Below are 25,657 nucleotides of genomic sequence, written 5' to 3'. Positions count from 1 at the left end.
AGTGAAAGACAATGTTTTACTCTTTATAATTTTGTGAGTGCTAGGATGAGACATGCATGCGCCAAGCTAAAGGACACACACCTACATACAAATTAGAGACGAGTCTGTGTTTCTTGAAGCCACAGCAAAAGAAATTGTGAGTGCAACATTCCAAACATGTGAAAGTGAGATTTATTGAACCTGAAACTTTGTCCATCTTTGCTTTTTTCTTACAAAGAACAACATTTCCAGCATATACAGTATATGTATGTAAATATGTAATATATATATATATATATATATATTTTAAGTCAAACAATATTCTTTTTTAAATGGAAAGGTCTCAGGTTATGCAACAGTTAGTTGTGAAGCAAAATAAGAAAAGTAATTTGTCAACAGCCTAATATTATCAACAAATGGTAGCTATATAAAATTGGTTAGATCATATTAAATATTTTAGAGTGGAGATGTTAAGACTTTATTGGAACAGTTGAATGGCTCAGCAGCAGAAAGCAACCTGTTGTCAGGCAATAAGCCCTTATGGATGAAAGAACAGCCATGATCAGCTGACAGAAAGGAATGAATTGCGCTCGTTCAAACTGAGGTCTCCAGGTTTTGTGAGGAATAAATGGTCCCCAAGAAAAAAGACAAGAATGCTTAAGTTGGAATGAGTGTTTAACCCTCTTTGTCTGCAATTCACTGCAGGGAGGGTAACAGCATCACATTGCTTGGATGCGTTATATGTGACCTACTCTTGGTTTGCTGACTAGTGGAGAGCAGAGTCAGTAGCCATCACCCTGGTCGTGAGTGTTGCTTATCTTTAGGAATGTTTGGGTTTAAACTTTTTGAATGTTCATCTGCAGAGTTCAGAGATCACTTGTTGTCCCGTCGTAGAAGCTACTCCTTACCATTGACTGTGAGAGATTTGAGCTGACCGTCCTCCTCTACCTCCACTCTCTCTTGACCGTTCTCAACAATACTGTAATGACACAAAAGTTAGCTGTACAGTGAGATTACATTACCACTAGATATGGTAATAATTATAATCTCACAGTTAAAGGCTTAGTCAAATAAGCAACGATTTATGAACCGTTTGCATAGATATGTAGTGACTGAATAACTTTATGCAAAAGTGTACTGCGTAACATGCTTGAAGTTGTGAGTCACTATAAGAGGCCATTACAGAATGTTTTTTGGTACCGTTTGGTGGTGATCCTCCTTCCATTGATGAATTTGGTGGATGTTGAGACAGAGCGGAAATTTCCCATTCCACCTCCACCACCAAAAGAAGAGGAGGAAAATGAGGTGAAACCACCCCCACCCCCACACATTGGGCCGAACGGGGTGAATCCTACAGAAAAGAGGATGTTCAAAAACACAGAAACTATGGCAATCTTACCCAGAAGTACTTTTGAATTTTCACTGGCTACACAGATTAACATACCAGTGTTGAACCCAGTAAAAGCAGGACCAAATGGAGAAAACCCAGGAAAGAATGATCCTGTCGTCCTGCTCCTGCTCACACCCCTATGACGCCGCCCACCACCAAAGAAATCTTCAAAGGGGTCATCAGCTAAAAAAATTAAAAAGTAAATAAATAAATACTGTCATGACTGTAAATGTAAGATATGAAAATGAAAATGATTCTATCCCAGGTGAATTATAAAACAGGGAGAATCTCCCTGAAGCAACCTGCAGTTATCCGTTAAATACTGAAGTGCTAAGTACTTTGCTCAAGGGCACATCAGTGAGGTCTCATGATCCTTTCATGCAGAGCTCGAAACCACACATTTTCGGTTTCCAGCTTTGAATAAATTGCACATTTAATTTTTTCTGACCTGTTCATCGGAATAGGTTGCTGGCGTCTACAAGGGTCTATTTGTATTCTTTCTCATAATGTTGGGACCACTGTTGCAATGTAGAGATATAGTATGCCAGCTGAAACATGCCCAAATCAATGTTTCAGGCACTCAGCGCCTTCACATGAACTTTACCCAGCTCCTTCAAGCAGTTTGATTTGGCAGGGAGAACCATGCCTGATATCTTCTCCAACACATGCACAGCACACACAGTTATTCTAACCCACCCCCAACTTTGTCATGGCTACATAAACACAAGTAAACACCATTGACCTTCTATCATCAAGGATGGTGTTCCTGAAACAATCACATGTATACTCGCATCTATTTGACTGCTGTATAGAAATAATCCTAAATAGTTTGACATTTTACTCACAGATGAACACACATGCAAACACATTAATGTTGTTGAACAACTTGTTCCCACTCTCTAACTGCCTAGAGCTATAAGCATTCCCTTGCTCTTGCTGCTCTTTTATTCAGAAGCTATTTCTGAGAACATTCCTAGTGGATGATGCACGGTCTCTTCTCGTCCCACTGGTCTGAGCACCCTCGCCTTATTTAGAGTGCCTGTATGTTTTACACATATGCCGTTGAGCAGGGCTCGACATTAACGCTTGTCCGTAACAAGGTTGCGCTGTTGAGGCTCACGCAGACTCTTGAGGTGAAATGGAAACAAAAGAGAGCAGCCCTACATTTCTATTATTTTTATAAGTACTTCTAAGTCATGCATTTGCTTTTTCGATGCACATGCTCATAATCTAATACTGGCTAATTAATACTTTAAATCAGTGTATATTGGATTATGAGCATGCACACTGAAAAAAACTCGCATGACTTGTAAATGAAACTAAACTGTTCTTATAATGCAGTATTTGTCTTAAATGGGTCATGAACTGGCTTTTTAAATTTTATTACAGTACATTGTTGTCTGAGGTCAACGTATGACATCCGCTTGGTTTTTGCATTCAAAAACATCAAAATGAATAAGTAATAGGCTATTTTGTACCCTAGTTTTTTGTCTACCTGAAAAACGCTCGGTTTTTATGGGCGTCTCGCACTTAAGACTTGGAAGTGAAGCCCACTGCTGTGAGTGGATAACAGTTTTGCATATTATAATGAGCCACGTCGCTGCACATGGGGGAAATTGTTTTGAAAACGTCCAATGTTGAAAAATGGCAACCTACCGGAATGGTTCGACCCAGAGTCTGTGTGTTGCAGAATTCCTGTCAGATCCAATATAGACGGCACAGCACCGTTCTTTACTCTTAATCGGTCTGCAAATCCAGTCTTGTTTACAAAACAATCCTCAGTGAAATGAAGCGAACAGACGACGATGATTTACCTCATCAGCTGGAACGTCATTAAAAATAAAGTTTATCCATGCAGTCCTATATGAATCCAGAGGAAGCTTATGCAGCGACTGTCTTCTTCCACAACCAGACACTGCACAATAATCTGTATAACTCGCTGGGTAGCTCGATCCGGTTTGTCATCACGAGGTAGGCATCTATGTTATTTAGCTATGCGTGTAATGCGTGAGTCGGTGGGCGGAGCTAACCGGCCGTGTTGAAGTAGGCGTTGATCTTCTTCTGCGGGGGTGGTGTTTTATCCTCTTTGACGTCATACTTCCCCACTTTGAAAAACGAGGCGTTTTCAGAGGCTGTGTCAATAAAAGCTTTTATTGGACTAACAAGGACGTTTTCAGTTCTGAAACTTACAGGATATTCTTATAATATGGTGACCTCTTAGAGGTCTAAAGCTCAAGGAAAATTTGATTTCTCAGTTCATCACCCCTTTAATGAGTCTAAATTTAATGATGAAGCATAAATGTAATGATATGGGGGGGTTAAAGGTGCAGATATTACAATAAAATATATCAAAGCTGATTGAACACCGAGAACACTGAAAATATTGATTTAGAATTTACAACACAAAAAAAAAAATCTGGAAAAGCAACTATTTTACTCTGAATGACAGATTTACTTGTCCAAAGGACAAGCACGAAAAGGCTTAATGTCGAGCCCTGCGTTGAGCTTTTGTTCCCAGCAGTAGAGTCAGTGGGCATGGGGTAGCACTTCAGTTTTTAATGGATAACTGAACTTGAAGTGTGTTATCTATGATCAGCCCACAACACTATTTTTTACTAGTTCATCAATACCTATATCAGCATTTATGCTTTTTAAGAAGTTATTCAACAACATATCAAGTGACTACAGACTCTCAAGCTCTAAAAAGATATTTCAGATATTATGTTTTATGCCATTTTTCTTAGATAATCCTCAGAAGACTTGGAATGTAACACACAAGTCATGCTTTCATGGTGCTTTTATGTCCTTTTCTAAGCTTGACAGTCTGTGATTAACTGTTGTATAGACAACAAAAGAAGAGTCAAAAGTGAATAAAAATTGTTCCCATAATACACCCATGTTAAGAGCAAATTTGTGTGAATAAATTTAGTGAGCAATATAATTATGGTAGATTAACAGAAAGCAAATCGACTAATGAACCAAAGCTCCGATAAGTTCATGCAAAATCTAATTACCTAATTATAACCCAAACCACGTTATTACTTTCAGAGACACTGTGAGATTAAATGACCTTCATTTCCTCTCTTTGGGAATTTTGTTCTCATTTTTCAAAGACAATAACCTCTTTATTCTGGAAATATGCAGGTTAAATGTGTTTTTGCCATTGAAAACTGAAAGAGAGACAAATTATTGGTAACACTTTCTATGAGGTTCATGCTTATAAAGAAGTATAAATGGGGCTATAATTCATTATAATTATTACTATTCTATAAATATTTTTTATAAAGACTCATACACTGCATTATAAGAACAGTTAGCCTATATTTACATTTATCTATATCTATATCTCCTACATTTATCTATATCTATATCTCCTCTCTTAAAATCTATATCTCCTCAGCCATATGAATGGTATTGCTTATAGCAGTTTGAAATTATACTTTAAAGAAAAAATTACATTTACATTTAGCTGACGCTTTTATCCAAAGCGACTTACAATTGCTATATACTGTATGTCAGAGGTTGCACGCAGTGTCCAAATTATAGCAGTGTTTGCTCGTATGTAACATTCAAAAAAGATTTTTTTTTTAAATCAACTGTTTGTATCAATGATTTTGGTGTTGTGCTTTTTTTTTTAATTAAAAAATAACAACTTAACATGATTTCTTAACATTTGCTTTAGGAAAATTGCAACATGTGCTTTCACTTTCATTAAAGCCATCAATCATGCATTTATAGAGGTTACTAACTGTATTATTACAGCTATTAATAACAATATATTCAATTTTTTGACAGAAAAAGTAATTATAACTACAATATAATAACATTAGCAATGCAGGTTGCATCTTTATAAATACATTCATGGCTATACAACTAGCTAATTAACACTTCTAAATCAGTGTATATTGGATTATGAGCATGCACATTGAAAAACATGCACTTGTAAATGTAACTAACTGTTCTTATAATGCAGTATTAGTCTTAATGAGCCTAGATATATTTATATAATAGAAATACTAAATTATATACATAAATAAAAAAAAGTATAAAATGGGGCTATAATTAATTATAAGCATGGACTTCACAGAAATTGTTACCCAATTATTTTATGAACTCTTTTCTATTCCACCTTTATTTTTTGATCCATTAAATCAATAGAAATTATTAAACATGCACATACCAAAAAAATCTGCAAATGGATCTCGGCCTCCAAAGAATTCACTGAAGACATCCTCTGGATTACGGAATGTGAATCCGCCCATGAAATCCTCGTCATAATGGCCACCTTTCCCAACAAGAAATAATTACAGGAAAACCACATTTCCAAAAACAGGTCAAAATGTGAACAACATCTAAAATAAGGAATAACCTCACTTACCTCTATTAGACATGCCTTCTTTACCATATCTATCATACTGTCTCCTTTTGTTATCTGTATGAAAGAAAAAAGCTACTTTTAGCTTCACACAAAACAGACACTGATTAATAGGGTTCATAATAATTACACACTCCTCCCACCACACCTTCACAACATCAGAGCCAGTAAAGGGAGCCGTTTTGTGCCAAACCTATGGTTTATAACAGAATGCAAATTGAATGTTACTACAAGCAATGATCTATGCTTAGGCAAACATTTATACCTTAATGGACAACAAACGCAATCTCCTCACAAGAAACTTGAGTCTATAAATAATGCAACATATTATGCAGCCTTCACACACCCATGAAAACACACACACCAAATATTACCTTTACCTCAGAAAAGGCACACTGTTGCCATTTGCAAGCTTACTAAAACCTATTTTAGGTGATTCTAATATACTCGTGTGACAATCCATAGCATGCATTCAGCTATATAGGACACAACTAATAATATTCAATAAAAAAAGGTCAGAGGCAGATGTGCAAGGACAACCACTCAAGGAAGGACAAATGAAACTGGCCATTTTCAAACAGCTCAGAAATGTTGGCTTGTACAGTCAAGATTGGATACAGGACACTGAGACTCTACGGTTTTGCTCCAAACTCCTTCCTATTCTGAGGACGTGTGCCATACAACATGTTTAAAACATTCATGAATCAAACATCTCAACTACTGACTGTCTTTAGACATTCTGGATATAGCTGTTTAAGCCGTTTTCATCAGCATAAAGGGACTGTCTAATGGGCATTCATTCTACAACAATTCATTAATGTCTCAAGTCATCAATTTATGTTAGTAAATTAAAACATTCATTCTCAAAAATGAACAGGGCATCATATTTGAAAAAAAAAATGGAAACACCTTACTTTACGGTGTCCTTGTTGCACGTAACATGTGGTTACTAGTAATAACAATCAATTATGCATAATTACACGCAAACCAAACCCTAGCCCAACCCTAGAGTAAGTACATGTAGTTAATTATTATTACACTAACATTGACACCTTAAAAGAAAGTGTAGCCAAACATAAATAGCCAATACCATCTGACAGGACTTCATATGCTTCTGAGATCTCTTTAAACTTGATCTCTGCCTCTTCTTTTATTTCTGGGTTTTTGTCTGGATGCCACTTTAGTGCTTGCTTTCTGTACCTGTAAAACACACACACTCATTAAAACAAGTCTTGTTAAGAGTGAACAATGGAAATACAAAAGACAGTGCTTTATTCTTAGTTTATCCAAAATTAAAAATTAATGTATTATTATTATGCATGAAACTTTTATGAACTATGGAGGGACCATTTTAATGCACTAGTGAAGATTTCACCATTTAAATACACTAGTGAAAATTCTTTGGTGAAAGAATTTTCACCAAAATTCTTGATGCTTAACCAGACTTTAACTAACAATGATTAATTGATGCCACACAATGATCAATTTTACACACACATGTAAGGTCTTCAAAAGACACATTTGTTACGGGTTTAAAATAACGCTTATAAGACATAATATTTATTTATACATAAGTTCAAGGAAACAAATTGTCGATTGTATACTGCACTGTCCTCATTTATGACGCTGGCACATCACTGCATTACAAAGTCACGCACCAGTTAACCACTTTCAATACAGGTCGTGTTGCACAATACAACTTCAGTAGGTGTGACAACAGGTCAGCATCTCTGCACACTGAGCCTGAGTCAGCGATACACACTCAGGCAGCAGGACACAGCAGGGTCAATGGCCTAAACCAAACACTCCATACACCAGGGGATTTGTCCTTTGCATATCTTTTAATAGTGTTTGCCCTCTGTAGTTCGGTGCTTTGAATTTGCTGATTGTTATAAGGGGAATTTCTATAGTGACCTACAGAATCAGGATTAAATGGATGCCATTTGTGTGTCATTTTTTTTTTATTTTAAAGTACTTTACTGGCATGAATCTTTAGACATGCAATACAGACAAAGCATTATGCACAAAACAAGAAATGATAAGAGAAAGAAATATACAACAACTAATAATAATAATAGTTATTATCATTATTATTATATCCATATTATTTTTAAATAATATATTTGTATTAACACATTTATCAAGACATTCAAATTTACAAAATTAAAGCTGTCTTCCCTCAATATAACATCAGTTTCTGAAGAACTATAAACTGGCATGAGGTTAGAGAGTTTTTCCAAAGTATTTCTCTCTCCCCTCTTTATATAAACCACAGTGTCGGTCTCAACCTCGCCAGTGTCACAGAGAGCACAAACTCGTTCTTCTTTTGCGGGTCATGTCTGTGTCTGAGTCTGACTTTTTCTATTGACAAACTGTATCAGTGTTATTGTCACAAAGTGCTGATTTTTATTTACAGAGAACATTAGAAGAAATGGATTGAGACAAACACATTAATAACGCAATCAGCAAAGAGCTCTCACATGGATGGTATCAACTAACCGTCTGTTGCACAGTCACTATTATCATTACTGCACTACGTGTACAAAAAATAGATGGCCATGACAGGACACAGAGTACTTACGCTTTCTTTATATCGTCATGGGATGCATTTCTCGTCACACCCAGGACCTCGTAATAATCCCCCATGGCTCAGGCTCAGGTTTTTGTTTGTTTGTTTTTTTCACTCTACTGGATGACAAATTTTCAGCAGTGGCCCTGGAAAGAGAAAGAAAAATCTAGTTGAAGACATCCAACAAACAGAGGGTGTGTTTTGGTAGCTATGTGGGTGTGTGGCTACTGTGAGGGACAACCTCAAACAAACCAACATGTCATGTGAAAGCATGGTTCTACATTACACCTCTTACATAAAAAGCATTTAAGGAACCGACTGATTCATGACTATTTGTTATTCCCTCTTGGCTCATGTGTAAGATTTCAGATTCCTTTGGGAAATCCTATTATCTTCTAATCTACATGGCCATACTCCAGCTTGGTTTAACCCTAATAAGATATGAACCTAGTAAATAAATACAATATATTATATAAATAAATCATTTTCAAAAAGCAGTTTACAGATATTCTTATGGCATTTACTGTATATAATATTTAACTCAAGCCATTTTTAAACCCCTTTGAGTCATCTCAAATCTAAACTTCTAATGAAGAACAAAATGTCAACTGCTTTCAAACAAACAGGGGCCTAATACCCAGTTCCAATATCTTTCCAGCTGGATCTCATTGGTTATTTATATCTGCAGTGTCCTTCAGAACAGGCCCAGAGGTGATCATGGCACAGAACTGGCTTTCCTCTGCATTGTGTGAGTAAAGGCTGGAATACGCTACATGACTTTTAACAACTGAACCGATTTTATACACTTGCTGACTTTGGTATATGATGGCCAGTTTTTCTGACCATTTACAAACGAATGAGGATCACGCACTAACAGACTGTAAAGTCGTCCCAAACACAGACTCACACATTTTAAAAACCATAGATTGCGTTGAAGTCACTGTTATTTGGTGCTGAAGAAATGTAAAAGCTCCGTCTGGGTAACCTGTGAAATATGATATTCTGCAAATGTAACCTTCCTGACGGTTGATGTGGTCGGGTTATTTTTATTAATTATTCTAGACAATAAAAACAACAAGATATGGTTTCTATAATACAGGCATCCACAAAACCATCTTCCATACAGCTTATACAATGGGATAGAATAGAATAGATTATAGAATGGAATGTTCTGGGAAAGTTCTACAAACCACAAACTAAAGTTCGGTTTCCGTCAAGAAAACCATCCTGGCCAATCAAAAACAAAGCTTAAAAAAAAGAACGTTAGAACGTTCTAGAAATCAAAAGTTAGCTGGGCAGTAACATCATGAGAAAGAGAGGTAGGCCTACGCCAGGAGATCAGTATAATAACGTTCTTTAACGAGACAGGTTAGCGTGATGGAATGCCATGCATGCACTGATTATTATTTTATATTTTTTGCAGGAAAAGGACACAAAATAATAAGAAGAAGAAGAAGAAAAAAAAGAGAAGTATTAATAAGAGATGCCGATACAGTATATTTTGAGTCTGAACTCAAAGTCCATGTCTTTTGCTATTATGTAGTTTGTTGGTTTGAACACGACGCAGAAAAACTGATATGCGTGATATGGTTTAGGATAACAATACTGCCCCTGATGGATGCCCTTTATTTATTTATTAAAATATTATGCAGTCTTCATCAGAAATGAATACATGAGAAAATTAAATTGTTTTATTTTGCATTTGACACTATTCTTTTTATTTTCTGAATGTTTACCATAACTGTTATGGGAAAAAAAAATTTATTAGGGCAGTGGGGGCCCACAATGTTTTTTTAGGGGGCTCAGAATTTAGCTACGGCCCTTGCATGAAGCTAAAACAAGTCAGTGCCAAACCATACACTAAACAATTTTCTGTGAAATGTCAACTCAAGACTGGACAAAATCTGCAGACTGGTTCTGATTTTTACTAGCATAGACTCCTCAAAACTAGCCTGGGTTTCCCATACTGCCTTTGCGCAGCACAATTTTGTTCATGCTGCCAGGCAGTCTGGATACCATGGACCAGATTTTCACCTCGGCGAGGGAACCAATCACAGAACAAGGAGGGAGCAGCAAGACGATGATGACGTCTATGCGAAAACCAAAGAAGTTTGTATATACCTAAGGATCAAACATGGCAACAGACGCAAAGTTACCTTTCGATGCAGCAGATACATACGCCATCAAGTACACAAATCTCTGACCCATCGTCTTCTCCCTCGTCTAATTTCTGTCGCTCTACATACGTCATCTGGTATAATTGAAACCATAGAAAGTAAAAGAAATGGACACAGGGACCCTATTGATTTCAACTGAGAAAGTTAAAGCTCATTAAAAGATGATAGCCAGCCATACTGCAGCTGTCTTGTGAGCAACCTCTATGTCTTCTAGTAGCTGTGCCGAGTGAAATGGGAATAATTCCCTTCCAAATCTCACAGAAATGGAGAGAATACTAGTTGTCCATGAGCTAGCAGCTGGATCAACTTTATGATTCTCTATGGGCTTCTCCCTCGACTTTATGCCTCCACATCCCCCCGCTTGTGTGCAAGCTTCTCCTTCTGTCTATACCGTAATTTCTCTACTGTGCGACGGAAAGCATTATAACGCAATAGTTGTTTTAGTTTTTTTACAATAGGTTTAATTTTTACAAAAACTGCTTCTATGGGGCCATAACATAAGATACAAGGTAATTGGGCCTTTTACACATTGTTGTGTTTCTTTAGAAATAAATAATGGACAAATCGAGTCTTTGGACGCCTCGGATGTAAAGTTATTCGCTGTGAAAGTGACGCCAAAATGAATGGGAGTCAATGGAATGCTAACAGCAGGCTCAATGGCTACAATGGCGGCTCCCATGAGACTTCAACTTCCGGCTGATGGATTACCCACTTAATTGAAACGTTTGGCTATATGAGCTACGTACAGGCGCATTTGATAGACATTTGTAGCACCCAATAAACGGCTCTGGGCATTCGTAAACCACGCCTCACATACGAGAAAATGAACATGTGACTCCCAGACCACGTCTCAATCTTAACGTTAGCCAGGCTAGTCCCTACCTGCAAACTGGGGCAAAAATATGTGTGAAACCCAATGAGGTTCAATGAGGCAGGACGTTTGAGCTTCCTCAAAAACTGAGGTTTGTTCTCACACACTAAGCAAGTTGAGCTTCTGTTTATGTTTGTTTTCAATATTTATATAAAAGTAAATTAAATCTATTCATCATATAAAGCGATCAAGTCTCTTCAGAAAATTTGGACTAAAGCACACAATTTGGATTAGTTTTACGATCTCTTTATTAACTTTTTGAAGCATCAGTTGTGTAGCCGTCAATGGAGGGACAGAAAGCTCTCAGGTTTCTATCAAAAACATCTTTATTCGTATTCTTGAACAAAAGTCTAGAGCGAGTATTAAATGAAAGAAATATTCATTTTTGGGAAAACTATCACTTTAATATTGATTAATATGTCCAAGTTTTTGTAAATAGGGAAATTAAATTCAATTAGTTCAAAATTGGTACAGCTAAAAATGGCTAAATAAGGGTTACCCAGGTTGATGCAGCCACAGAAACACACAGCATGTTTTGATTTAGCAACATTTAAACCTTAGAACAATATAGAGAAAGATATATCATACCTGCAGGCCATCCTAGCATCCTCAAATTTCAATTTTCGGTTTGGCAATGCTACAATAAGTCAGTAAAATCTACTTGTGTATTGTACTTCATAAAAATGGTCGACAAACAAAAGCTAATTAATACTGAACATTAATGGCCACAACCATTACAATATAAGTTTGAAAATCTGTTTTTTTTTTGTTTTGTTTTTTTTTTTGTTTTTTTTTTAATAATTCACAAAATACTTTAGTTTTTTTTGTAGTGGTGATAAGGCATAATCCGAGGAATTCTGTGGAATGGATTTAAATACGACAAACCGTATTAAAGCACAATCAAAATAAGATTGATTTTTTTTTTACTTAATTACTACAACACAGGGGTGAAAGATTTGAACTTTGACTGATGATCCACTTTCAGCAGATGCAAATACTCTTAATACTCCCAATACACACACCCACTATTTCAAGTCCTCTCTTCACCCACATTTGGATCTTTAAGTGCATTTCTTTCAAACCACACCTACTGCACAACAGCCAACATTCCTGACTCATGCTAGTGTTAATCTTTCACACCTTTTTGAGACAGCCTTTTCATGGACATATACTTTTAAGCAGCAGTCCACTCTTCGTCACCCTCATCTTTCCTCTGCCATATTTTCCTCCAAAATCTGTTGCACATTCCTTTGCTACTTGTCATGAAACAGCAGTCAGGGCAAGCTCACAAATGTGTGAACAGATGTGAAATGGCTGCTGAATTCTCTGGAGGTTGTTTTCTGGCTTCTCATAGTGGCACTAAGAGGAGGCTGTCAGCTCAGCTCAAAGCAGATCACTTGACGGCAATAACTCTAGCCAAACTTGCACCAAATTACCACAGCTCAGTTAGTTTTAGTTTAGGTTACTGGTTTAGTCATTTAAAAGGCTAAATTAGACCTCTACATGTGAAAGGCAAAGAGTTACACAACATGAACAGTCCTAAAATAAGTCAGTATGACAGTTTGGGGATGTGTCAATGAAGGATCAATTCGACAAACCGAATAGCTGATGTTGACCAGATGTTGCTATAATAATTACAAGACAATTTGTCCATGTAGCCATTTGTTTTCTCTTCTTTTTCTTTCTTTGTGAATTCAGGAAAGAGAGAGTATTTGACATGTCAATCCGAGTAACATGAGCCATTGCTATCTAGGGCAATGGAAGTCATTATTTGGCAAGAGCGTTTGACAGACTGAACCAGAGGACAGCTTGATACTTCCAGTGTTTGAGGTTTATGGCCAACTGAATCAAGTTTCTGCCTGTTACAATTATAAAAGACAACTAAATTAAGTTTCTCTTTTTATCTTTGAACAGGTACAGCAACGTTCTTTTATGTATATCTAAAGTACATTACAAAGATAAACTTATTTACAGTAACTTTATGCATCAATGAAACCTTCTAGAGTAACTTGTTTGTCCAAAAAAGGGCCAGTATAAGGCTGAAGCTATATGAACTTCTTGTAAAATCTTACATTTGATCATTTTGGCAGAACATTAACATCTGTAATACACCAACTGCATTATGGACTAAACCAATGTGTTTATGGAAATAATTGTGACATAATATAATAAACATGTCCGTCAGACTCACGGTATTTTTTTACAACTAAAATAACTGGGAGTGGATGACTGGAAGCCTTACACAAAAAGTTTAAAAACAGCTGAGGCTGTTCTTGCATTTAAATCAATGTGCATATAGAGTTACAGCTTGTAGATAGACAAAGTGAAATGAAGACTGGTACATTCTCAAAGTCAAAAACTACACCAATAAGTATGTTTAATAGCATTAATCTCAACACTGGGGATACATTGACAAAACACAGCGGGGAATTTGGTCGGTCCACTTTAAGATGAAGGCTGTCAGATTATGCCATTTCAAAACTTTGTGAAACTGGCTTGTTATGGTATAACGTTATGCATTTCATCCCTGATGAAAAGATTTGAACTACTTAAAGTGATGCAATTGCCTTCCAAATGAAAGGGAAGTCAAGCCACTTGGACTACTCTCCATTCTACTGAAATGCAAGACATTTATGCTGTCAACTCTGATCTCAAATAAAATTAGACGAAAGAAATATTAACCATATGATGAATAAATATGAAAATGCCAGTTTGAAATAGCAGAACAAAACTTAAACTACACCTCACAAAATAATCAACAATCCATTTAATTACCATCATCAACATGCAGTTAATTCTTTCAATGTAATAAGGATGCTATCACTTCCACATCCATGTAGCAGATGTAAACCTGGAAAAAGAAACGCTGATACTTTACATAAAAAAAAAAAAAAACGATGACTCTGCCAAACATGAGCAATCTCCTTTTCTAGATTTCCCCATGTCCTAATGTTGTTCTACAAGAATAAAAGGCTACTTGAAGAGCAGGGTGTCCAAGAGTTTAACTCTTTGAACACCATCAAAACTAATCGTGAGAATAATCTCAAGCACGTCTCAGGTAACTTGTGTGAGAAGACATGGAATATAACTGGAAAGTCAAAGAACATTTTACCAAGTGACGGTGACTTATCGTACATTCGTGTTGAATAATGGTTTAAGTGTAGTCTAGTTTTTAAGGCTATACTGCTTCTATTTTGCACTTATATAAGTTGACTAACAATAACAACAGAATGGTCTGAGCGTGTTGTATGCAGCTAAATGTCAAATAGGTTATTTTATGTGGTGAAACGTTAAAATCGTTTAAAATTATATCGGAAATCTAATCAAAACTTTTAGATGTCAAGACAAATTATGCGGCTCCAGTGAGTAGAAACGTTTGTCTTTTGTAAAATTATTAGCATTGAACACTTTTTTATTTATGCCTACCATTCTCATTAAAAACTCTGCTGCTTTTGCTGTTGTTTTTGTAAATGAAAAGGCGCTCGAGTGATCCCCGAAAAGACATGACCGTGTCTGGGCATCAAAGGCGCAAAACTAGGTTTTGACACACGCACCGTATGTTTTTCATCTCGTTTTCATAGCAAACCGAAAAAAACATCAATATATATCAAGGTTATACTCACAAACCTTATGTGTCCTTATCCCGGTCCTTTATTTGGACCTCCGATCAGTGTATTCCAATGATGAGGTCGAGTTTCTTTATTTGAAATAGTAAATAGCCTAGTCTGTTTGGTCCGAGGTCTGTCCGTTTAAAAAAATATATAAATATCTCAGGTGATCGGAGTAACTTCCCTAGCCTATATGAAAGGAGCAGGCGAATATGAACCTTTATCACTGTTATTGGGCTGCCACTAATGTTCTCTAACCATCCGCCGACCTCTAATAAAGCGGCATGATTCTTGTGCAATTTCGTCACTTCCTGTTACCCAAACAGCTGAAGGAGAAAAGTAAGTGTGATGTGACAGGTAGAATAATTGTGTTGTAATATGGGGAATCAAAAGACTGCATTAGAGAAAATGATTCATCTTCCTATCTCAAACATTTGCGGAGCGGACTGTTCAAGATTATATGCATTAGCCTATAGATGGACAACTAATATTTATAATATTTAATATAATATAATAGGCTATAATATATAATGTTTATACTCATAAAAATAAATCTAATTTTAAAACTAATATATATATATATATATATATATATATATATATATATATATATATATATTTATATATATATATATATATATATATATATATATATATATATATATCCTATATAAATATCAAGCAGATGACATAGTTTTAGGTTAGTTATTTAGTCGTTTAACTACAGACGCTTCTAAAGAGTGGAATATAAACCAAAAGTTATGATCCTCAGACAGAAGAATTGGAGTGGAAAGTGAAAGTGCAAGCTGCACACATTAAAAGGTGGAGCGAAGGGTGAGAGGTCATGGTCTGTGACTGGCAGCACAATCACCAGTGTTTCATCTAGATTCTAGAACAAATCCAGTTGAGCTTTAGCAGGCTATAATAACCATGCAAATTAGTGACTACTAAGCATACATAACCCCTTCAGACACCATTTATGTTTAGGGTTTTTTGACAGACAAAAATAGGCACATATGTGTTTTTTTTTTTCTTTTTTTTTTCAACCAAATGGATTACATTTTACAGATGCATGATTCAGATGTTGCTTTTCCCCCTTCTGTTACCTGTGAAGGATTCTGGAATGAAATTTGATACCATGGAAATCATGTGGAGGAAGGCCTTTTTTTTTTGTAAATGACCACTGTTAGTAAATGAAATGTAAACTTGGCAGGGAGCACGTTCGAGATGGAGAATGGCTCTGGCCTGTATCCCCTGTTAGACCCCATGTTGAGATTACACATGATTTAACTGGTTAAAGGGATAGCCTAGTTAAAAAAAATCTGAAAGTCTGTTCTGACTTTCTTTTTTTCTGCTGAACAACAAAAGATGACATTTTGAAGTACATAGGTAACAAAATAGTTTTGGTTTCCATTGACTTCTATTCTATTTTTAGTCTATACAATGAATAACGAACATTCTTCAAAATGGTTCATGTTAAACAGAAGAAAGAAACAGGTTTGGACATCATGAGGGTTAGCCAAGTCGTTACTCAGATTCCCATCCTAAATGTTGTGGGCGGGGCTAAATTCGGCTGGCATCCAGGCTACATGAGGGAAGTAAAAGATGACATAATTTTCTTTTGGTGGACTATCCCTTTAAGAGACCATTATGCTGTATCATTCAGACGTCAAAAGCAGCAAAAAGTCAGAAGAATGTGGAAAACTAAAACATAGCCTATTGTAAGGCTGCTGCTTTTCCCCTTTTGATTTGTTCTCTGGGAGATATGTTTTATTTTTTTATTTTTTTGAAAAGAGTTAACTGGTATAAGTAAAGTGTGTGGTGTGTTACAGACTGGAGAGTATAATGTTTTCATGATGGGGTGTGATGGGATTTAGTGGTGTGCAAAACGTGTAAGTGTTTCTGCTATAATGTTTAAGCTCTATTGTATACGCTGTGTGTCTAAGTATTGGCCAGCAGAGGGAGAAAATTCCTTTCCTCTGATCAATCATTCCGTTCGCATTTAACCAGCTTAGCCTACATAGAGCACTATTAAACTTTACCATGTGAGATAATACCGTGCCTTTTCACAATGCCAATGATTGAATTAGACGTTTTATGGTGTAATAACAGAGGTCATGATTTATAAATGCTGCGTGTTGCCTACCTTTCAAAGCTGATACTAGTTAGTTTTAAAAACCTCCACAGGGAGGCACCCTTGGTCTTCTAATGATTCATCTTTATATGCGGTAGAGTTAGGCTACTTGTTTAGGATCCATTAGAGCAACAAAGCAATGAAAAATCAAATCAAATAGTCTATTTCTAAATCAAAGTATTTGTTATTGTTATTATTAATTGTATTAATAATTTAATATAAATAACAATCGGAAAATATAGTAGCCTATGGACAGAGATCTTGCATGACAATATTCTTGAAAAGCGATTATGAATTAACAAGCAATGCTCTCAATTCTTTCCAATTTACCGTTGTTGGCAGAATTTTCATTTTTGAGCAAGCTGTACAACGGAAATCATGGTAATATTTAATACATCCATGTTACATTTTTTTATATTTAGCCTATAATTATGAATGTGAATTTACTTCAAACCATTTGAGGAAAATCGTCTTACAGTGTCAGATTGTTTTTCTTATATATTTATAATTATTTACACATTAAAAACACGAATTTTTACGACTTTAATCGTTTCTTTAACACGATGGATGACAAAGTAGCTACTAGTCTATTCCTGGAAAAAAGCAACCAAAAAAAAAAAAACATACTACATTTAAAGTTGTTTTTTTTAAAACCCATTAATTGTTCTTAATGAATTCTTTGAAATTAAATCTTTAAGCTTTCACATTCCGGTGTGAAATGACTTGACCCTAAGTGCAATAACATTTCTAAAAGCTATATAAAATACCTTTGGTATATCTTTGCACGTGGGTGTGATTGATAGCCAGAGGCATTAAGTTTGCCAGCTATAATCCATTATAAGGTAATAGACCCAAATAAATCTCCCCACAATTAAGGCCAATTCTTCATAGCTATAAGACAAGTTAGTTTTTTAAGACCCAATTACCCCCGGCTGAGATTTCTGCTAAAATGCTGGAAATTTGGTCAGAGAGGGAGGAGTCTCCAGTGAGGAGGGCGTCACTGAGGCAGGCTGGGAGAATATATGGAGATCCAAGGGTGGAATTAAAAAAAAGTTCCCCCTGCTCTTCGGCCATTACTTGCTCTCATTGCAGGGCCCTATTAGATTTATGTCAAACGAACGCACCATTAATTTATGTTTTACGGATAATGCATCCGTGGTACCGACTAGCCTCCTTTCTTGTTCCATCACTGGATGTTTCTTTAATTATATGTCAAAGGCCATTAAACTCAAAATGAAATTCTGTGTTCCAGTTTTTCTTTCTTAAATATATGTTTTAACAAAAGATGCTAATATCTCTGGTGCAAAAAAAAACTAAAACAAAAAACATTTAATCATTACCACACATTCTATGATACATAGATTGAACACCTGTCTTTGTCATTCAAAAAAATAAAATCATTCAGGGCACATACACTTAATAAATGTTGGTAAACACATCATTACAAACAAATTTGCTTGTCCTCGCTCCTCATGAACATCGAGACGAACTCTACACATCAGTGTTTGTAAACCATCAAATATTCAGCACCTGTATGCTGTCATGTCATATTACTCATTTTACTTTAACAGATGTTGGGAACAGGTTATTACTGACAAGGTGAGGAAAGCATTTAAAAGTCTTAAACAAATTCTGCATGAACATTAAAAGGTGTAGACAAATACATATTCGCATATCTATCATCATCTCTCCACCACCAACCAACATGTCCATACAGCCATCCTGAACCCAGTAAGTAGCAGCAAAAAAGCAATCAGAGGATGCTGATAGCACATTCTTCACCTCTTTGTCCTTTGCTACAGCAGAACTTAGGCATGTCACACTTTTCCTTCATTCATCAATTTGTCTGACCTTAAAAACTCCCCTAGATCCACTAATCTAAAACTTGCATGTCCTCAAAGATTCTGTTTTTAATTATTGCACATTGTCAGCATCCCTCTCTCCATTGCTATAAAAACAAGGTCCAATATGTGGAATACATTACACAATCTGTGATTTTTTTTGTAAAATGCAATAGAAACATAAAGTAAACCTTGAGGCCTGAAATGCAGCTCGACATTGTTGAAATTTAAAACGGATTTTTTTCCCCCAAGAATCAGTCAATTTTAAGCCATAATTACTACATGATTCAAACAAGATGACCCCACACCTGTGCTACTGTTCTACCGTCCCTGTTAACCACGCACATTCTGCCATGATTCTTATCTATTCGATTCTTCTGTTGGTGGCACATTAGCCAAAAAATAGTATTTAGCCTGCAAAATTAATAGCTCAGAGTGTTCAGCGAAAGCTACAATATTAGCACGCCTTGTATCAAGGCATGTACATTTATATAGCTGAAGCAGTGTGACCTAAAACCAAGGACAACCTTTAGTATCCCTACTGTGCTGAAGAAATTTCAGGCATGCTGTTAGCACATGTTTTAGCTTGTTCTTGAGTCAGCGAGGCTAAAGCATGCATCTTTATTGGTAGACACTCAATATGTGCTGCACTATGGGGACAAAGAGCAGTTAAAATCGTAAAATGGAATTGTCTTAAAACATCCACTTCAATGTAAGCAATGCAAAACCAAGGGAAATCTACTAAAAGTACAATTTTGCGCTGCCATTTTATTCCCTCCGTATCTCCACCATTCCGATGTTCCTGTTCAATGTTAGTGCTTTTGATCAATGGGCGCCTTTCCCTGATGCCGCTTTGAGATTATAAATGCATTATTTACAAGGTTACTCCTTTTTGAAGTAAAAATAAAACTGAGCATATAATTGTCCGTGCCACAACTTCAAACTGTCCATCTGCATTTGTTTTTTTTTTAGGTCCCAACACCTATAAATCACTGTACATCCACAGCAGACACACTGTCTGTTCATTCTGATCATTTAATATCAGGTCACTATGACAAAAGTCGCAGCTTCATGTCTGCGTTTCAAGGCCATCAAGGGGTTGACGTATTCCTCAGCTGAGCTCAAACCCAGCAGAGGATTCAATAGCATAGAGTAACTTGTTCCTCATTTGCTGAGAGTCACAAAACTCTGGTAGCTTGAGAAGGTTCATGCAAGTGCTAGCGGTAGGGAGACGGTCCAGGTCAGCGCCTCCGTTATGGATGCAAAATGCTGGGTACAGCTCCTAGAGACAGAGAGAAAGCACAAAATCTCATGAACATCTATGAAAAGCAATACTCAAACACTTTGAGGGGAAAAAAGTATCTGGAAGAGACGAGAGGAAAATACCTAAAAACATTTCGTTTTTCAGTTAAACGACAACTTGAACAACTTGATTTTATTCAAGTTGTAGATGTGAGATAATGCCAATAATAAATTTGAAGACACAAAAATATTACTTTTTATCAGGTTTTGTGGGATGCATGCAAAACAAAACATACAGAGTGACCACTGTCTTCCAATTCACAAATGACTCTTATGAGTCAGTTCTTTTAATGAATTATTCAGAAAGACATTACTGGGTTGAATCAGTCTGACAAATCCATCACTAAACGAACTCTTTAAATTAGTCAGGGATACGGTTACTGAATTAAAGGAAACATTCGTCAATTTTCAACCAGCTTTGCATTGTTACACTGTCGGTAGTATAAGTGAATGAACAATCTGTGCTCCTTTTCCATGTTACCTGCACGGAGATATCCTTGTTTATTTAGTGAAAACTAACTTTGTCATTTTTGTATCCCGCTCGCTCAGACAGTCGGATCAAGTCCAGTGCATTATGAGTGTTGAATTGTTCCAACCTTTTTTCACCACAGACATTTTTCTCAGTTATCTCTAGTCCTGAATCACTGATTTATGTTGATATATTTCCACTGCATAGACAGCCAACTTTTATTAAACCCTCATCTTGCACATCTGACTCACTTAAAGAACTGCAAGTTATCATCAGTTTCAGTGCTAACCGTTTCGAAATGAAGCAAGTTTTGTATACTCAAGCTTTGCCAAAATCAGTGTAGGATTGTAAAAACAGTTTAAAGGAGTGGTTCACTTTTGAAAAACACATTTCTTGATAATTTACTCACCCCCATGTCATCCAAGATGTCCACGTCATTCTTTCTTCAGTCAAAAAGAAATGAAGGTTTTTGATGAAAACATTCCAGCATTTTTCTCCACATAATGCACTTCAGTGGGAACCAAACGGTTCAAGTTTCAGTGCAAACTGTTCAAAGGGCTTTAAACGACTCCAGATGATGAATAAAGGTCTTATCAAGCGAAACGATCGCTCATATAATAAATTAATAAATAACAAAGTTTAAGTTTTATAAGCTCAAATGCTCGCCTTGCTGTTCTTTGACGCACGTTTGTGACTCTCCTGTTCGAACTCGTTCATCAAAATGAACGAATCTTTTCAACGAACGAAACAAACGAATTGACTCGGAAAAAGATTTGTTCGAACAGGAGAGTCACAAACGTGCGTCACAGAACAGAGCAAGGCAAGCATTTGAGCTAATAAAACATAAACTTTGTTGTTTTTTTAATTGAGCGATCGTTTCGCTTGATAAGACCCTTATTCATCGTCTGGAATCATTTAAAGCCCTTTGAACAGTTTTCAGTTTGTACTGAAAGTGTCTTTTGGACCTTGAACCGTTTGGTTCCCACTGAAGTGCATAATATGGAGAAAAATGCTGGAATGTTTTCATCAAAAACCATTTCATTTCGACATCTTGGATGACATGGGGGTGAGTAAATTATAAGCAAAAGTTTTTTGAAAAGTGAACTACTTCTTTAACACAGTGTCTACACTAGGTGAACATGTTGTCAACAACAGCTTGAGACCATCTACGAGGAAAGTTCCAGTTGTACTGTTGTCAGAAGTAGCCAGGCACGAGGTGTTTGTCACAAATAAAACATCAGTTTATTGTCAGTATCTGATCACACTGTGCTCCGGCGCAGCCTCATATCACAGCAACAGCGAAACAGAGATCTTTTCAGATCTATATAAGGTTACTGAAAGAACAACAAGATGAGCCTTCTGGAAAAATTCTCCACGTGGCTGCGAGGCTCAACCCCAAAATGAACCTGATTAAACCTGCTTTAAGGGGCCAATTTTTCTAACAATTAAGGTATTAAAGTATCGTTGCTTATCGAGAAAATGTCATGATGGGAGCCATCATTTTGAAAAAAGGGTATCCATCATGATTTTTAAATAGCTCACTGTGACAGGGCTATTTCTCCCCTAATGAATTCTGGGATGTTTAACGGCATCTAATTAAGGCTGAGCTGGCTGAAGTGGCAGACGAGGTGGGAGGCCATCTCCCCTTGATCTGTCTCTCTTCGTCTTTTTCCTCTTACTCCTCCTTTCCATCCGTTCCTCGGAGCGTCTGCACCAAAGTCAAATTCATTAAACAGCCGCACTTTAATTTTGGCAGTAGCACGTATCTGTGGAATTGCTCAGAAGCCATGATTTTCCCCCACCCAAATTCATTCAGGCTAAAGTAATCTGCTTTAAACTGATGACCGATATTAAAAGATGCAATAAAGTCAATGAAATGACAATTACTGTCCTTGGTTAGTCTAAGGAAGGCATAAAAACACATTTAATGATTTTTCTGTTCCCCAGATTCTGCTGAGTGTAGTGAGCACAACCGACAGACTTGACACTCTGGTATACAAGAAACAGACCTAAGGTTGAATTCCTGGAGACGACACTAATCCTAAGAAAATCGTTGGTGGATGAAGTAGTCAAAATAATTTGAAAGCTCTGTATTTTATTTTCCGTGTTTACTGTCAGACGCTATTCTCACATCCTCATTTCCTGGCCTTTGACTACACGCGAGATACAGTCAACATCAAGCAAGACCCGTTTAAAGTTCAACAGGGCATTTTATCAGTCAGATGGATTTCACACACCCAGTGGCACTTGGAAAAGTCTCAAATAACATTACAATGCTAGGGGTCACAACCTCTCTAGCACAAATAGAGGCCAAGATAAGGCCTATCCTGATACCTGTTATAATGTGAAAATGATTTGTTACAATGAAACTGTTTGCTCGTACACCCTTGTGTAAATTAATGACGAGATAACTGCGACAAAACATTTTCTTTTTCACTTCATTATTTCTGCGTTAAGGCAGCACACCTTGCAGGGAGTAGACGTCTTTGTGGTGGGGATCCTGATAACTTTATTGAATAAAAATATAGAAATTAGGACAAAATCATGTGAGTTGGCATGAACTTCATCTGAACTTCATTTGCGATAACAGAGGTGCGAGTCATATCGATGCTGCTCAGACACGGGCTGGGTTATATCTGCACATTTCACTTTTCCAGTGAACCCACCAAAGGCCCCTTACAAGCTCAGATAAAACATTAACTCATCTTAAAAGAGTTCAGACACAACCCAAAGTTAATTAAAATCATAATTTCAGAGGGTTAAGGTCAATGTGACTGACCTTAAAGCCTAAGAGCGGAGGTCGTGAGCAGCTTGTAACAAACTTGAGAAGCTGCCGTTTCTCCTCATCACTGAAGCTCTCCACCACATCCCAGAAAATGTTGATCACTGGGTGATTTGCTGAATAACCACCTGAGTAGTGCAGCAAAAGTTAAGGAAAATGAAAAATATAATGCATAATACACAATAAATATAACGCATATATCTAAAGTCTTTTATAACTAAACCCTTCGAAATTATCAGATAATAACTGCATCTCAGCTATGAGATTTAGCGCAAAACATGGTTAAAAGCTTTTTTAAGTAGAGGAAAAGTTTAAGCATCTGAGTTAACACTTAAAGTTGGAATACACTACACGACTTAAAATCTGTGTTTAAAATCAAAAGATTTACACACTTGACCTGTGCATGTTTTTGGCTCTCCATTATTAACAAATAAATACAAAACAAAATGTAAGAGCAACATAAAATCTTTGGAAGGAAAGTAAGAGGCTAGTAAATCAAGCTAAATCTATAGTGATAAAAAGTCTGATGGGTGTTCTTGTAGTACCTGAGTAGTTAGTAAATTTCTTCAGGTCCTCCAGACAGATGGGCACGTGTGCACCAGAAATCAATACCTGAAAATATAGGTGGATTTAATTTGTTTACATTTAATCAATTACAACAAAAAAAGAGAAGAGAAGAAAAGAGTTTTCAATATTATCTGGTGATCTTATAATTATTAATCCATAACTGATTGGTTTGTGTCTAGACACATGTGCCCTTTCTCACATTTTTAGCATGCGTGTGTGTGTGGCGTCGAGGTAAGCTGCTACCTGAATTTCCTGCTGATCAAACATTCGCAGCCACTCCAGGTTGACCACGTTAGCCAGGCCCTGTCGAAAGGCCAGGCAGTGTGCTCGGATCTGTTTGTTCAGACGGTAATCGGCCACTAAATGGATGTAGGCTATCCTGTTGGCTGTGGTTACCGGGATGTCCTTTCCCCCTGGTTTGAGCTCAACCACCTGGAAAAAGAAACAAATAGATGGAAGTGTGACAGGCACTGTCTCCCTGGGTTCAGTGATGATTTAATTCCATGTTGAAAGTGAAACAGTACAGCTGCAGAGGAAAATGTTAAGGGCAACTGAGGAACAAAATGGAAATGAGTGCACATGAACACCCTTTACCTAATGAAGGGGAAAGTAAATAAGAGTTTACTTGTACTTCGGTATCTTAGTAATGAGAAAGAATTAAACAGTTTAATTTTTTTTTCCATTCATAGTTATAAGAAAGAATGATCAAACTAATTATTTTTCTCCATTCATGGAAAATACATTTTTTAAATAAAATTTAGTATCAATTATTATTTAGCTAGTCACTACTGAATTACTATTTAGGCTATATCTACCACCCTGTTACCTATCCTGTCATAGTTTATTTTTGTTTTATTTATTTATCGGCTGCATGATACTGAAGAAAAATGTTATAAGCGATAACTCTTAGAGTTACGATAATGCTTAAAGTGTGTGTAAAATAAACTTAAATGATCTGTTTTGTAACCTAAATATGTGTTTCACATTCTTGTTGTCACAAAAAAAACATCCCTACAACTTCTGGAATTGAACAGCAGTGTTTTACTGTTGCATAAGAAGTGTTATTAACATTAGTGTAAAGCACAGGTTTCAGGGGTTCAGGTTATCCTACAATAGGGTTATTTAACAACAGAAACTAAATAATCGAATGCAAAAATAAAACACTGCTTAGTTTTCGCTGTATGAATTAAATATATATATAGATTCATATTCAGCCAAGAGCAGTGAGTGATTCTCTCTGTCTTTAGTTCATGAGCCCAATTATTGCAAGCCATTGTGATATGCATATATTAGTGCTGTCAAAGGATTAATCGCGATTAATTGCATCCAAAAGAAAAGTTTGTGTTTACATAATATATGTGGGTGCACTGTGTATAATTATTTTGTATACATATAAATACACACACGCATGTACGTATATTTAAGAATTTTTTTTTTATTTATATATAAAATATTTATATGTATTTATAATATAAATTATATATAAATCTATATACAGCATGTACATGAAAATATTTCTTAAATAAATACAAGCATGTGTGTGTATTTATATATTTAAAATATTTATACACAGTGTACCCACATATATTATGT

General features: G+C 36.2%; 2 protein-coding genes across 3 annotated transcripts in view; both read right to left on the bottom strand.

The window, feature by feature from the left end:
- The window catches only part of dnajb6b (DnaJ heat shock protein family (Hsp40) member B6b), a 32,898-nt gene extending 17,627 nt beyond the window's left edge, over positions 1-15,271 (bottom strand). The window contains exons 1-8 of one of the 2 annotated variants that reach the window (XM_089129408.1): positions 14,985-15,271; positions 8,326-8,459; positions 6,835-6,944; positions 5,748-5,801; positions 5,550-5,654; positions 1,424-1,552; positions 1,180-1,330; positions 888-958 (exon numbers count right to left, since the gene is read on the bottom strand). In XM_089129408.1, the coding sequence (XP_088985534.1) occupies positions 888-958; positions 1,180-1,330; positions 1,424-1,552; positions 5,550-5,654; positions 5,748-5,801; positions 6,835-6,944; positions 8,326-8,390 (685 nt within the window). In that variant the 5' untranslated portion in view covers positions 8,391-8,459; positions 14,985-15,271. The remainder of the gene's footprint in view (positions 1-887; positions 959-1,179; positions 1,331-1,423; positions 1,553-5,549; positions 5,655-5,747; positions 5,802-6,834; positions 6,945-8,325; positions 8,460-14,984) is intronic. The other variant, XM_089129407.1, reaches the window with a different exon arrangement.
- Positions 15,272-19,553: 4,282 nt separating this feature from the next.
- ube3c (ubiquitin protein ligase E3C) overlaps positions 19,554-25,657 on the bottom strand; it is a 33,529-nt gene continuing 27,425 nt past the window's right edge. Inside the window, exons 21-24 of the mRNA XM_039688553.2 lie at positions 24,308-24,496; positions 24,043-24,109; positions 23,495-23,625; positions 19,554-20,226 (exon numbers count right to left, since the gene is read on the bottom strand). Of these exons, the coding sequence (XP_039544487.2) occupies positions 20,056-20,226; positions 23,495-23,625; positions 24,043-24,109; positions 24,308-24,496 (558 nt within the window). The 3' untranslated portion in view covers positions 19,554-20,055. The remainder of the gene's footprint in view (positions 20,227-23,494; positions 23,626-24,042; positions 24,110-24,307; positions 24,497-25,657) is intronic.

Source organism: Pimephales promelas, chromosome 1 (genome assembly GCF_988280905.1).
Source record: "Pimephales promelas chromosome 1, fPimPro1.hap1.1, whole genome shotgun sequence".
Taxonomy (NCBI): domain Eukaryota; kingdom Metazoa; phylum Chordata; class Actinopteri; order Cypriniformes; family Leuciscidae; genus Pimephales; species Pimephales promelas.
This window is presented reverse-complemented; position numbering and strand designations above follow the sequence as displayed.